Raw genomic sequence first — 15438 nt, forward strand, 5'->3', positions numbered from 1 at the left:
TGGCGCCACACGGGCGCTGCCATGGACGTAACCATTACGTCCGTGGCGGGGAAGGGGTTAATGCCAAATTCGCATTAAGGAATTGCTTGATACATGCGGTTTAGAAATCGCAAATAAGGATTCCTTATTAGCGATTTCTTATTTAGAGAATTGCAATTTGAGATTCTCTAAAGGGGCTCGCAAATTTAAGGAATCGCTATTTCAGCGATTCCTTAAATTTGCGTAGCGAATGCCTTTCATTAATACTGAAAGGCATTTTTGCATTCGCAAACTGGCATTCACACCATTTCCGAATGCAAAAAGGCTTGCTACATCTGGCCCTATGTGTGGTGCTACTGTGCCTTACAGCAGTTGGTTGGTTGTGTTCTCCATGATGGGTCTCAGTTATTACAGATGTCTGGATTTAATGCCACAGGTGCTTTCCTTTGTGTTTCTTCCACCCAAGTCCGTTGGCAGCTTTGCTCAGATTGTCCAGAACACAGGGCCCTTGACATGGCCGTTTTACAGCTACTTACGACCCCTCCCTAGACTGCCTTAGCTAATTTACACAAAGCTCTGTGATCTTTATGTGCCACCATGAGTGGATGTGAGTTTTTAAAGGCGAGGTTATATGGTTGTGGTTCTTCAGCTTTGGGAACGTTGTAGCTGTTTTATGACCTTTTCAAAGGCTCAACTAAAACGCTTGTTGAAGTGTTGCAAATATGCCACAGTAGTCTCATTTTAAGAGGGTCAAACACCAAACCATTATGTGTGAACTAGTGAAAGTATTAAGGAACTGATTTAGAGTTGGTCATGCGGTCTCTTGCCTACCCGGGCACTGGAGTTAATGACCTCTCCTGCTCAGACGACTGCTGCATACCATATTTAGATGCCTCCACCTGCCTGGTAGACATTTCAATCCCCTTAGAAGAGCTGCCACCACGGTGACTCTTCTAAGGGGCATTCAAAGTTTGCTGAACGACCACCTTATTCCATGCGGCCGCTCAGCAAACTATTTTGTTTTACAAAAACAAAATCTCAAAACAGGAGGAGTTCTTTTGTAAAACATAAAAAAAACGACCCTGACACCCTGGGAGTTAAATCCAGGATGTGGGGGAGTCATTGTTCTTTTTCTCTTTTTGGACGGACAAAAAAGTGCATCAAATCATCCATTCTAAAATGAGCAGATGATCTGGTGCACGTATGCCAATGCCTCAAGTCCATCGATGCCTTAGCTATACTGTCGGCAGGAAGGGCACTCTGACAAACTCTAAACAAGGGCCTAAGTTTGTAACGTTCTTTCTTGGAAAGATGATGGCTTTTAGTTTTGCTGATGGTACCCTCCGTTCCCTTGCATCTGATATTTGTTGTGTCCCTCTAGGCTGCTGAAGATTGTTGGTCGTTACGGCAGAGCTCCCGTGGTGTGGCAGGAGGTGTTTGATAACAAAGTACAGGTAAAACCTAAAAGTAATGGAGCTTCGGACTCAGTTCCCTCATTACTTTGTCCCACTGTTTTCTTTTCTTCCTATTATGCATTTTAAACCCAACATTTCCATCTCTCATCCTACTGCCTCTTCTGTCTGTGCTCTGTTCTTTGGTATCGTAATGTCTCTTCCTACTCTCCTTTCTTTGTCTCTTACACATTTCGATTTTTCCACCTATGCCTGACTTCTTTCATATGAGGCTGCCTTCTCTTTTGCTGGTTCCTTTCCAACTCTCCTGTCTCACTTATTCTCCTAGACACATACTTTTTTTCTTCATCATCACACCCCACATATTTTGGTTGCTATACTTTCCTGCCCTTTAAGTCTTGATTTCCCCTTATAACAAGAGCATTCCATGCCGATTCCTTCCCTTTGTCGCATGCATTCGTCTCCAACATGATTTCTCTCTAGGGTTCCTTTTCTCAAAGGAACCTTTCATCCTCCGTCTCACGCTTTGCCTTCCTCTCTTTGGTGCTTTCACTCTTTTCCACGCCGTGCCACCCAGTTGAGTGGTACCTTACTTGTCATCTACATTTAACGGAGGCATTCCTCTTGTGCTGGACAATTCTCTTATTGTGTTGCATTCATGCTACCCACTACACACTTATTTTTTCCTGTAGAGATTTTCTTAGTTACAATTCAAAAATGCATTTTTGCGCGACTTAAGGTTGAACAGGTTATTCTTAGAACTTTTATGGTTTCACACGATAGCCTTCTTAAACAGATGAAAAGTATCACCCAGGGCTTGATTCGTCCAATCCTAGAGTTATCACTGGCTACATTTGAAGTACAACCCTGGGACTTCCATCTTTCCCTTCATCCACCAACCTTATTATATTTAACAGTTATAGAAACACCTTTTCTGCTTCAGGAAAGTGTTAGGACATTTTACATAACCTTGGACCAGTTTGCCCACCTCATAGTCCTTCCTGCTGCTATTCAGCACAGGTACTTTCATTAGTATAACAAGTTAGATTGTAATTGCCTATTGTACACACACCAATGCAATTGCTTGCAGTGTGCATTGCTGATTCCAGATAATAAATATGTTTATTTCTTCCATGCTGTTAATGACAGGTTTGCTTGGATAACGGATGAGTTTGTTATGTTACTTCCAAAGAATGGAACAACTAATTTTATTACTTCCTCCCCAAAATGTAAGTTAAGTGCTGCTCTAACTTCGCCTTTAACGTACTTACTCTAAACTGGAAAGTACCGCTACCAGGTCTAGGCTACTCTGTATCCTCAGGCGGGAAAACCAACACTGAGTGGGAAATGTGTGCTAAGGGGAGAAGGCCACTGCTTAACCTTGACTGGCACTCTCCGCCTGCCAGGAGATTGATCACTGTCCCCATGTGGCAGCCTGTTGCATCAAGCAGTGGAGGGTCAGAGCACAACTTGCTCCATCTCTTTGAAGAATTATCTTCGTTAGTTCAGCCTGTGTGGCCCATCTAACCATGTCTGCACCTCTTCATTTGCCACTGTTCTTTCCTAGACACCAGACCTACTAATCTGCTGGGGGCTTGTCTTCCACTGTGCCACTAGGAAACAAAATTATCTTTCATCCAGCTGTTGCAAAGGTCATATAAACTCACCCCACTACTTATGCTGGCATTATTCGGTCATGCCCGTTGAATGTCTTCCGACTACAAAGTTTTGTGTACTCCCATAAGCCCTCAATGTTGGAACCTTGAATGACATTTCTTTTGAAAAAAGGAAAAAAAGAGCAAAGATCAAACCAAAAACGAGGTTAACCTAGCATTTCATGTTCCTGTGGCCAAGATGATTGGATTCCCAGTGTGGACCCTACAGGAAAATGTGCTTGCTTATTTATTCAGTCTCCTGTTAAGTATGAAGGAAAATAATAAACAGTAAGGATGAACCTGCCTATCTTGACAGAATTCCAAGATAAAATGATCCGATCTGAGTTCATGATATCACTGAGATATTTCTCTTGCATTTCTTTTGATGATATGGAAGCTTAAAGCTACACATGTAAGTTGCCATTCAAGGTTAAACGGAGAGAGCACCATTCCTGGCACAAGCCTTAAAGATCTAATGTTGCAGCCTCCACCTGTGAGGTGACCTGTAACACAATGTGACTGACGCATGGACCGATGGGCAAAATCCACTAATTTTTTTAAAAAATTTTTTTTAATTGACGCACGTTCTATTTCACTTTGATTTATAACTTTTATTTGAATCTTGCGTGGTTTTAATAATCCTGCAAAGTTTATTGGCTGGTACAAAAAAAGTATCATCTGCAGCTTTCATATCACCAACAGAAATATAAGAGAAATTTGCCAGTACTATAATTAGGATCATTGAGCCTTGGAATGCTTCCATACCGACAAGGTCATCCTTATTGCTCATTGTATAAAAGACTGGGGATTAGGCTCAGACCTAGAGGTCCACAGACCAGCATCCAGTCACATTCTCGCTTTCACCCAATTAGATTTCTGTGTGAGCCAAGTCTACGCATTACATCCAGGAACCCTAATTTGTTTGCAAATATGGAGGGAAAAAGATAGTCACTCCATCTTCTTATCCTGAGTTAAATGTAATGGCGTCTGCCTGTTGACTTCCGCTACTGTTGTTCCATTGCACACTTCTCTCATCCCCCATATGCCTCTATCCTAATTTTTCAGATTTACCCACCTTTGTGTCCTGTTTTCCCAGATGAGCAATGACACTGTGGTGCATGTGTGGAAAGGATCAGGCGACAAGAAGTACCTGGAGGAGCTGGCCGCTGTCACCAAGGCTGGATACCGAGCTCTTTTGTCCTCTCCTTGGTACCTTAATGTCATCTATTATGGGCAGGACTGGAGGGACGTCTACCAGGTGGAGCCCCTGCAATTTAATGGTACGCGGTGCACTGAGCCTGAAAAAGGTCGGGGATAAAGCGGGTGGTGGGGAGCGTATAGTGCACAGTATGAAGGGCAAGATGCAGAAATTGGGTGAGCTACACAATAGTATCTATCACACTCAGGAAGTTACAGAAACAACAGAGATACAAGTAGAGGAGGCAGCTTTAGGTGAGGGCTGCTGACAATATTAGTGCATTCATTATGGACAATTTCAATGGATGGTGACAGCACAGTCCCCCGGTCTTGTGATGGTTGTCCTACACAGACAGTCGATATGCAGGTACATTTTAAGAAGTCCAGTCTATAGACAAGTTGTGTTCTAGAAGGCAAGATGAGCCCCCATATCGAACTGAATGCCTCTAATTTATCACTGATTTTCAATACAGTGTGTTCATATTGGATAATACGCTGTGGTTCCAGAAGCCATATATGTTCCTTTAGTAGCATATGTTGGCGCCAATGTCTGAATATATAGGGTGTGACTGCACCTAAGAATGCAGTTACCTATCGACAGATATGGGACAATAGACCAGATATCTCACAAGTGCTATGTAAAAGGGCCAAGTGTGTAGATGGATAAATATATTAATTTGAGTGGCTCATTTCTGTTGACCCACATTTTCGTACAAAACAGTTGTATTACCATGCAGTCCCACAAAATGTAGTGTACAACACAGCAACTTATAATCACATCTCCAACAATCTGCATGTGGAAGCGAGTGTCTAGAGTGTCATTTCTGAGGAGTACAACACCAATCATGCAGGACTTTAAAATATAAGAATTTAACTTCTGCCTCTAGGAGTATTTTGCGTGTTCGAGTAATCGAGTCAACCATTCTTCCATAGTTCAGTCTTTTTTAATATTATCTGCCAATGCAGTCTTGAAGTACCTTCCATGGACTTGAAATAGAGTTTTAATGTGAGTGCACTGTATATGCCTGACACTACTCCCAGGGCCTAAGATATTGTGCAATATCTGATGGAGACAGAGAAACTGGATCTGGGCCTAAAGTGCCTGTCAGATAATGTCTCAGCTGATAATAGCTCTGTTGTTAGGAACTCTTTGTTCCATAATTTGTTTGTAACTCCGTAGAGATCTGAGGCAATCAAGGAGTAATCTGTTAATACTGTTAATACAAATACTACCATTGCATTAAACGGGAGCCGTCTTATGTAGTCTAAGGTTAATGTGTAATTGTTTGTTGGGGTGCAAGAGGCACTCATTAAAATTATAACTGAATTTTTGTTGAGCATGTTGGTGTTTTATGTTTGTATATGGGTTGAGTACTGGACAGACTTTGAAGTGGGGTTCTTTCTTCGATCAGCATTCTTGGTAGGAAAAAAGAGATCTGTGATTTTTTTACTTTTAAAAATAGTAGCGCTTCGTGTGTGGTCAACAGAGGCCCCCTGAGGTGGTATGTGATCAAAGTTTTGAGGGCCATGGCATTGGCTTTCTCCTACACCAAATACACACCTTGATGTCAGTATCAATACAAGTCATTCATTTCCTGTGAATTGTGTGGGGCTGACTGATAAAGATATCATTGTACCCAGGCGATAGCCTCTTTTTCATGGTTTGCACCTGTCCCACAAGGAGAGGTTACGTTTTTTTTTTTTTTTTTTTGTCCATTTGTTTCATATCCACTTTTCTATTCGGTTATCAATGGTGATACAGTATTCTGTACCATTTTGTCTGAATCCCTTTTTATAGTCCTAGATATTTAAGGTCTCTATACCCATTTCATAGCAAAATCCCCAAAGCAGGCGTAGGTTATGGATGTTTACATGGGGATCGCTTGACATTTGTCCCAATTACTTTTATAGTCTGAGAACAGAGAAAACGTGGTAATGAGTCTTATTACTGCAAGGACAGAGGTTTCAGGGGTGGTGTTAAGAAGACCATCTACATAATGAAACAACACCATGGCCCCTGCCATCGTCTGAGCCCCATGAATCCTTATTGTTCTTCCTATGGGCACTGATAATGGTTTTGTTGTAAGGAGAAATAAGAGAGGTGAAAGGTGGCATCCTTGAAATGTACCCTTATTAATAGTCTTTGACTGGAAGACAATGCAACTGCCATTCACTATTACCAGGGTATCTTTGATATAAAATTCTGGCCAAAGCCACTCTTTCCCAAAAAGGCATTCCTATTCGACTCTATAAAAGGCTTTTTCAGCGTCCATTGATAGGGCCAGAATTTTCTGTGGGCCGTCTTTTGTTGTCTGCAAAGATGTGCGAGAGAGTGTAGGTGATTCCTGGAGGACCGTCGGTGGACAAAGCCCACTCAAGACTGATGCTGGAATCACCTTCCTTAGTCTGGTCGCCAAAATCGTATCCATTACTTTAATGTTCACATTAGGAAGTGAAATCGGTCTATAAGTATCACATAATAATGGGTCCGTCCTTCTAATTTGAACCTGGTCTGTCTTTTAGTGATCACCAAATCAAGCCTCTATCTAGGTGCCTTGCCAACAGCCCATTAGAGTTGTGCAGATGTAACATAGTTTTCATTATTATACGATATGTACGGCTGTGTTATTCAAGGTTCTCCTTATCCTCAAGATACCTCTTACGCCATTGTGGATGTGGCTGTAATATGTGACTAAGGTCAAGGCCTACCATGGAATGATCTACGATACCTCCAGCAAGGTTTCACAGTGGGGTGAGATGGGGTATCAAAGACTGTTGGATCCAAAATGAGTCAATGCAGAAAGTGTGCCATGTAGGCAAAAAAGAAAGGTATAGTCCCTATTTGTGGAATGCAGTAATCACCAAATATAATTTAAAGCACAATCATTGACGAGGTCAGTTAGCGCCGCCCTGTCGTCATTAAGTGGGGCCACTTGACTAGAACTATCCAGTACAGCGGCTAGAGCTAGATTCCAGCCTCCACCTCGTAACACAGGGGTGGTGCCAAATCCAATCAATAGCTGAGATAATACAGTGAGAAAGGAGAGCTTTGAAGTGTTGGGAGCATGAATGGACCCCAATGCTATGATCCTGTTTAGTGTTTTTACTTTGGTGAACAGATATCTGCCCTGACGGTCTACATACGTTTTTTTAAAATCCTACATAAGAGACACTTATCTACTTGTTTCTAATTCTCTGCCTTACATCTGGTAGTATGACTGCTGTTCACCACTTGTCTCTCCCAGAACCTCTTCAATATTAACCCTTTTTTAAAGGATAGGTGAGCTTCCTCCAAAAGCGCCATAATGCTGTAAGGGGCATGTAGATGATGTAGAACCTTTTTTAATTTGACATGTTCCAGATGCATTTTATATTCAAGGTGGAAACATGGTATTTGGAGAAAATAGTATGGTCTGACGTCATGACATGTTTAGCTCGGTAACATGCAGTCAGGCACAATCTGACTTAGAGGATTGTTTCGATCCTGAAATTCGCAGAGCAGTGTGGTGTAGTGAATATAGCTACTGTGTACACCCAGTGGTGGAGCTTATCATTTATGTGTGACTGTGCAACTCAAATACACTGGACAGATTAGACTGACCACTATGCAATAAGTTAGGGAAGAGAGTCGAAGGATTAAGCCCTATAAATTAGGGGGCATTGTCCTATTTCTGCTGCATACATTTGATCATTGGTTCTTTTAGTTTAGTCTTTTCAGGTCTATCCAACTCTTATAAACACTTATCTGGCGTTTTATGACTCCAATCTTCTGTAACCTGGGGAAGCAGTCCTCTCTGAACTGCATGTGCATGCTCTGTGTTCCCGGTGTATGGGTAATTTCTCTGTAGTTCTCTGAGCTGAGGACACTTGCTCAGTTTTTTTCTTAAAATTGCATGTAGTCCCTTTTCCTTTTCTGGTTCACTATGCTTTTCCGCTATTTCATGTTTTCTATGTACCTTCTTCATTTGATCGTTTTTTGCTGTAGACTTTGTGTTCTTTTTGATTCTGCAACCTGTGTGCCCTCTCTGCTTTCAGGAAAATAATCAGACTAATTTATTCTGTACCACAGGAACTGCAAAGCAGAAAGAATTGGTGGTAGGAGGCGAGGCCTGTATGTGGGGAGAGTATGTGGATGCCACCAACCTTGCCCCAAGACTATGGTAAGCTCTTCTTTTAAGATTGCTCATTGATTAATGATAAGGTGGTTTTAGCTTTTTTCAGACTTTGTTTTGAGTCAATTAGATTGGCCCAATTATTTGCTTAACAAGAAGTGAAGACCCTTATCTTTCAAGCTTGCATTTATTTGCATGATCGTTGTGTCTATTTAAATTGATTTGCAATTTAGCCAACTATATATGAGGTGAAGACGGAACATATTTTATGAAATAAAGTGAGAATGTAGCAGCTCTCTCCAATATAACAGATAAATTACTCTGTTATGGGAGGCAGTAATCGCCCGCCATTTGAACTGCAGCACAAATGCCCATCTCAGCGCTCTAGGTTGAGCACGGAGAACAGGCGTTCTCAGAGGTGGTGATAAAACAGACTTGTCCATTCTTAAATAGACTTTTGCTTAAACACTAATTATTTAGAAGTGTTAAATTGTGCTGGCTTGTTTCCTGTGACTCACTTCAAGTGCCGTGCAGTACTGTGGTTGTAAGAGATCTTGGGGTGCGCTAGCGTGTGGAGTTTAATATGGTGTAAGTATCCAGTAGATAAACATACGATTGGTAACATTGTGCACTATTATGTTGATGTCCAGGTCTTGTCGTAGTGGGTTTTGTCATGGGGAAAACTTAAGGTGGTAGATGGACCCAGACTACTGTGAGTTGCAAGCAGCTGTAATCTGACGTTCCTTCTCGGCAGTCCGCGAGGTCAAACCTTTTCCAGAAATGTCTGCTTACATGCTTGCAGTATATTGGTGTTCCTGTATGAACCGGTCTATGGGAGGATGGGGGTTGGAGGTTTTGCTCTACTTCTTGGATTTAGCTGGGATCACCGGTCACTTACTAATGGCTGCCCCAAAACCCCATAAAAACGCTTCTCTTCTTCCTAAGGACTTTGTTACCCTCTCTTTCCCCCATTTTTGATAACTTGGCTATCTTTCTTCCCTATGTGGTGCTCACCTGGTTCAGTTTGGTGTTCTTCATTTGACTGAATTAGTGAATTAGTGTTGTATCTCTTCCACTTCTTTCCTTACAGGCCCAGAGCTGGAGCAGTTGCCGAGAGGCTCTGGAGTAATGCAAATGTGAGGGATCTGCAACATGCTTATGACAGGCTAACTGAGTTCCGATGCCGGTTACTGAGGTAAATACTTGTGAATGTAATCCAGTGACTATTCAGGTCCTATGTGAATGGCTTTAAAGACTGTATACAATTGAAATAGTATTGCTATAAACTTTTTAAAATCACAAGGCAAGAAACCCTAGATTTGTGGACTGATCTTATCCATTTTGCATCTTCGTTAAGTTTTTGCTTAAATCTTTGGTAACTAAATTTGTGCAAGTCTCTAAAGGGCACATGTTACCATTTACAATTCAATGCAAAAAGAGTGATAAAATTGAGGAAGGATAAACACTGACACATTAAGTTTAGATTTAACTTAATGGCTCTCCTGAGCCCAGGCCAAGACGACGTACGAAGAGTGCAACAAATGCACCGAAGACAAGATTAAGGGGAATATTTACAACATTCCTCAATAATTGATTTGGATGATGGGGATCAAATCCAATCCTTCTCCCTCTTCACAACTACAAGCATCTGTTTCATAAGATCAGTCTAGAAAAAAGAAAATTGTTCTATTAGAAGGCTACTGACTGAGTAAGTAGATCTTAAGTAACAAGATGTGAGGGTGTGGTGCAGTGTGCACTTATTTTAAGAGACAGTCCTTTGTGGCACATAACCCAAAGCAGCGATACTCAAAATACGGCCCTGGGCAGCTTGCGGCTCTCCTACCCTTTTACATGCGGCCTCCTGAGCACTAATATTCAGAATTTTTTTTAATGGGTAAGCATTTATTTACAGGTTAACTGGAGTTAAAGAAAGGAAGTAACTAAGGTGTCTCGCACCACTTAACTTTGGAAACATATTAATTTTTAAAGACATCTTGCAACAAATGTGTAAAAATTAAGTCTTTTCAGAATTCAAAAATTTTATTTCATTACTCAGCGGCCTATCGGACACCACTCTGATACCCCCAAAGCCATCCTATGTGATTTTAGGCTACAATATACAAGGAAAAAAGTCGCAAGACAAACCTTCTTCCACTGCGGCCCCAAGATTTGGAACAACATCCGCACTAACTTCAGATTGGGTCTGACCTTCCTGCCATTTAGAAAGAAGCTTACAGGTTTTGTTCTTCATTGAATACTATCTCCTGCAAAATAGGGACAGTCCTGTTACCTTGAGTTGTACCAAATATTCGCCCAGTGCTTAGTGCCTCTTGCTTCCGAGCTTGTTTCTCGTTCTGATAATACTGCTAAGTCAGGCACCAACTCAACAGAATACAGTACTCCGCATAATGCAGGCATCACACATTTACACAGATACTTATTGTGAGAAGGGAAAAATGCATCAATCTAAAGAGGAGTCTGTGCCTTTATACATTGTGAAGTAAACACTTTGAAGAAAAACAAGCGACATTACTCCGAATCCAACAATAAGTGTTAGGAAGGCGCAGAGCAGTTAAATTTGTGCTGTTAGTTATACTTATGTTCCCCAGATACCATTAACTGTGAGTTTTGTCTGGGAGGATGGGTATGGGCTTTGTCATGGGTGGTTTCCGGACTACTTCAGCTACAAAAATGTTCTTAACGTACAGTGAATTTGTAGTCTGAGCACTGCATCTAGATTGAGATTTCCCAACATGGGATTTTATCTCATTGTTATTACTGGGTTCACTCCCTTCTCTGCATAGGTGGGTGCACATCAGTACCATAATGGTCCTGCTTGTGCAAATGGAACATTTTCCCTTCACAGTAAATATGAAAAATACAAACTATAGGCAGTTTGTGCAAAATTTCTTGAGCAATGACAGATTGTGTATAAATGTGTACTAATACATGTATGGCACAAATAACAACACAGGTACTTCTGGGCCGTCTACTTCAACTCTTTTAAATGAGAAGGCGATAAAACTGAGTACATCTAATTTTAATGCTACTGACATGGAGCATTGAGAACAAGCACATCTGAGCATACACATCCCAGCTCATACCATACCAGACAGTTTAAGCACTTTGTGTTTCAACTTTCTCTCAAAACAGTTTGTGAATAAGTGCTGAGCTGTGCCAGAATGGTCATATTGTACCCCAGTTTACTCTGTCCTTTTCAATGGTTCCGTCTGTTTTATTCTCAGGCGAGGAGTAAGAGCGGAGCCTCTCTACGTTGGAGTCTGTGACCCTGAGTACAACGGCTACTAGGATTGAAACTCAGCTGGATGACTTTGTCGTGCATCACCCTCCGCTCTTGGGATGTCAAGGTGTTGGCTTCTGGTGTTTTGATGATCACTTGGGATCTTATTTCTGGGTTCCACAGGAGCTGTCTGGAACATTACAAGCTGCTTCTTGGGGTCAACACTGAAAAATCTGAGTCCTCAATTTCTGTGAAATTATGAGTGCTGCTTTATGTTTGGGTTTCCACGGCTGGTGTTTCAGACGTGAAGGCAATCTGATTTGGCTGTGGGTGGTGGGCACTGGGTGTTGGGACATCACGGTGGTAGTTTTGTTGGATGTGAGATGTGTGCTGCATGTGAGACATCAGTCGATTGGGAGGTGGAGTGTACAGTGGGTGTTATTGGCACAACTTTGGGAATCTGGAGGTTAAGAGGGGATGGGGAGTGGGTTGACATAACATCATAGTGGATTTGTGTTCTTAGGGGAGATGTGTTTACCGTGTCCCTGGAGCAGACGAGATTGAAAGGTCCATTGATCAGTGGTGCATAACAATATCCTCTTCTGCGCTTGCTTCCATTGACCACAAAATGTTAATTAGGCGTTGGTGCACCAATGCCTCACAAGAAGGGATATGATGCCAAACTCGGGGCCAAATTGTAGTTCTCTGTTGTAAATGTTTACTTTTTTGCAGGTTTTCTGTGCAAATAAGTGTGATAGCAGTGACTACGAATCAACCTCCTTGCGAGTGGGTGTTATGAACATATCTCACCCTACATGTGACCATTGTCCGTGGACACAAATCTCGCTTTGCATACTTCATTACCAAAGACCTCTGCCTGAGTATGTGATCCTTTGCCCCTCAAGTGAGACTGCAGCCTGGACACTACTGTGTGAGTTAAACTGGAGAGAGGAACTTTTACAAGGAGGAAAGTGCTAGTCTCGTGCCTTGGTGGATGGCATTAAACTTTTTATCCTTAGCACTGAAAACGTTCAGACCCTTATAATTTGGAATGAAAACAAGCATCCTAGGACCTGTTTTGGGGTATCACCCTTCATCAGCCGGGCTAGCTTGAGTCCAGTGGCATGGGCAGCAAGGGACCCACGTCTGGGCATACCCTTCCCACTTGGAGCAACAAATGCAAAACGAACAAGTGATGGACGGAATGCCGAACAATGTCAAACATTCACCCCGTCCATCATTTGTGTTTGTTTGCTTTTGCTGCCATAAGTGCGCCGGGTATGCCCAGACGTGGGTCCCAGGCTCACTATGCCACTGGAATCAAGCTAGCCTGGCTGATGAAGGTTGATAGCCTGAAACCGGTCCTAGGGTGCTTGTTTCCAGTCCAGGGAAGACCTTCCTTGGCAGTTCGGGCTGGACTGTACCCATGGGAAACAGGGTCAAGACTGATTTGCAAATGGCTGGGTCCAAACTGGGGTGGCATGGTGAGCAAAAGAATTGATGGATTAAACCCAGATCTGTGACTGGGGGTGAATGTTTGATTAGTTCCGCATTCCGTCCATCATTTGTGTTTGTTTTCTCTTAACCCAGCTCAGCATCTCTGACAGCAAGAATAGACTCTCTATAATTGTGGTCTTTTTGATGTAAGGTTAAGTTTTTAGATGTATTGTGGCGCTGTTCACCCAATGGCCCTTTTAAGATGTGACTCTGCAAACTCCCCTTAGTTTACTGCATCCTAGTTTTTACCATCTCGCGTCATTACATTCATCTAAGCGCTCTAAAACTGCGCAAGTGGCGTGCAGTATAGCACATACATTAAATGGAATCGCATCTGTTCTCCCTGTAGAATTCCTGCTACTGAAACTATCCGAGGTTAGTTGTACCTGTGAAATGAAACTGCTCTTCCTTTTCAGATTTCTAACCAGAGGATTGCTGGTTTACTATTCCGTTTCTAATTACTTTCATCAACGCAGTGACCTCTTGCCAGGTAATGCCATCCTGTTAAAAAGGAATGATTTGCGATTAATGCATGTTTGCTACTCGCCACGACCTCCATGAAGTGAATCTGGCCAATGGCTGGAAAGGAGAACTGTTCAGCCTGGTCCTGCCCCTCCAGGTGGCCTCTTTTATTTCCTCTTTGGCACTGCACAGCAGGCACTCCAGTACCTCAGGTTTGCTGCTTGTATGCAGCGCTTTTCAAACAACGCACCTACATGTACCTGAATAAGGTGGTGGGGCATTGGGAGTCCAGGGTCCTCCCAGTCCGTGGGACGCACTGAGACCTGCATTGAGATCCAAGAGGAAACCGAACAAGTTCGTTGCTTTCGGCTCTTGCCGCCACAGATCGCAGACCATGCATGATATGTAAAGTTCACAGTTCCCATAATGCAATTCTGGACTCATTTGTACATCGGGGAGACTTATTCAAGCAGAAAATGGTTCTCCAGGAGACATTCTACTTGATGCATCCTCCTGCAAGTATCTTCTAAGATCTAGTTACTTGATTTAGACACCACACCCTCCCCCGGGGGCTATAAGTAGTGATGCTGTGGGCTCAGACCGCCTCTTATTTTATTGATTATTCTTCTAATGGTGCCTAGGCAGTTGCCTACAGCCACAACTGTTCCTTGTCTCTGATTACTGATAACATTTTTGGAATGGATGATACGTTTTACCTTTTTGTTTTCTTAATCCGTGGTAGGCGGATGAAAAGTTGTATCCAATTTGGCTCATTTCGCATCTGCCTGCCCCGGATTTTATAAAGGCAGAATGGCCTGGTGCGCGAGAATTCCCCTGGTTCCGGACTATGAGGAATGCACGGAATGAAAAGTTATCCTGCTACCCAGCATTCTTCAAATGCTGGTCCATGAACTCACCAGGCAGCGCATGAAAGCAAGGTCTCCAGAGATGAACCCTGTCCGTGACGCTTGCTTGATATAGCATCAAGGTGACCCTGCAGGCGGGAGCAGCACATCGGCTTCCTTCCTGCGGAACTTTTCATGGGGAAGTTGCTTTTAAGAGTATTGCCAGGGGTCCCAGGCACATCATGTATCGTATTTTGTCTTCATGCAATTATAATTAAAGTAAATGCATTCACAGGGCCCCAAAAAACAAATGTGTTGGGCCTTTTTTCTTACCTGTCTGCGGGCAGACTTCAGTTTCAAATTAGCCTGAATATTTCACCAACCCCCAATGTCTTCGCAGCCCCTAGTCCCCTTTACATGTTTAGGGCGCTATAATCATTGTTGGGTGTCTGCGAGATTTGCACAAAATGGGTGTTAATTACATTATTTGGGTTTACTTTGCTTACAGTTTTAATAAAGACTACAATCTGAAAATGTGTTTTCTTACATTTTTGAAGAAGCTGGGAAGGGGGTGTGGTGGGACTGGTAATTGGCGGGTTTGTGCCACTGTGCTGATAAGGATAACAGGGGTTACCAGACTCGTGCTGCGGTGCTCGTGTTCAGTCAGTGTCTCCTTTTTTCCAGTGGGTGCCAGGAGGGGGCAGTACTGCTCCTTGGAAGAGGCGCTGCGCTGCTGGCCTGGTGACGTGGCCGCTTCAGCCCGCGGGAAAGTGTCAAATGTTTTGATATGACATTGGTACCCGTGCTTCAGGCTGGAGTTGCAGTAGAGCTTTGACTAATGTATTTGTGGCACACGTTAATTGGGCCTCTTACCTCTCTGTGCGGACACCATATGCCCCACAGACCTTTGTTTGATAGCTGTAGCTCTCTGTAGGAAGGGTTCCCGGAGGCCATGGGCTGCGGGTTGCTCTTGGGCCGAGCATCGTCACGTTTTGTGGCGCTTTTATTGCGCTTCGCGTTGCGGGGCGGAAGACCCCA

At 42.9% G+C, this 15438-nt stretch overlaps 1 protein-coding gene across 2 annotated transcripts in view; it reads left to right on the plus strand.

Moving 5' to 3' along the window:
* Nucleotides 1-14934, plus strand: part of HEXA (hexosaminidase subunit alpha) — a 51837-nt gene extending 36903 nt beyond the window's left edge. Inside the window, exons 10-15 of one of the 2 annotated variants that reach the window (XR_011201329.1) lie at nt 1361-1433; nt 4143-4326; nt 8313-8403; nt 9446-9550; nt 11601-12718; nt 12885-14934. Coding sequence is in view for 1 of the 2 variants with exons in the window: in XM_069222256.1 (XP_069078357.1) it covers nt 1361-1433; nt 4143-4326; nt 8313-8403; nt 9446-9550; nt 11601-11664 (517 nt within the window). In the remaining variant the exon portion in view is untranslated. Of the gene's footprint in view, nt 1-1360; nt 1434-4142; nt 4327-8312; nt 8404-9445; nt 9551-11600 lie in introns of both variants that reach the window. The other variant, XM_069222256.1, reaches the window with a different exon arrangement.
* The last annotated feature ends 504 nt before the right edge of the window (nt 14935-15438 follow it).

This window comes from Pleurodeles waltl, chromosome 3_1 (genome assembly GCF_031143425.1).
Source record: "Pleurodeles waltl isolate 20211129_DDA chromosome 3_1, aPleWal1.hap1.20221129, whole genome shotgun sequence".
Lineage (NCBI taxonomy): Eukaryota > Metazoa > Chordata > Amphibia > Caudata > Salamandridae > Pleurodeles > Pleurodeles waltl.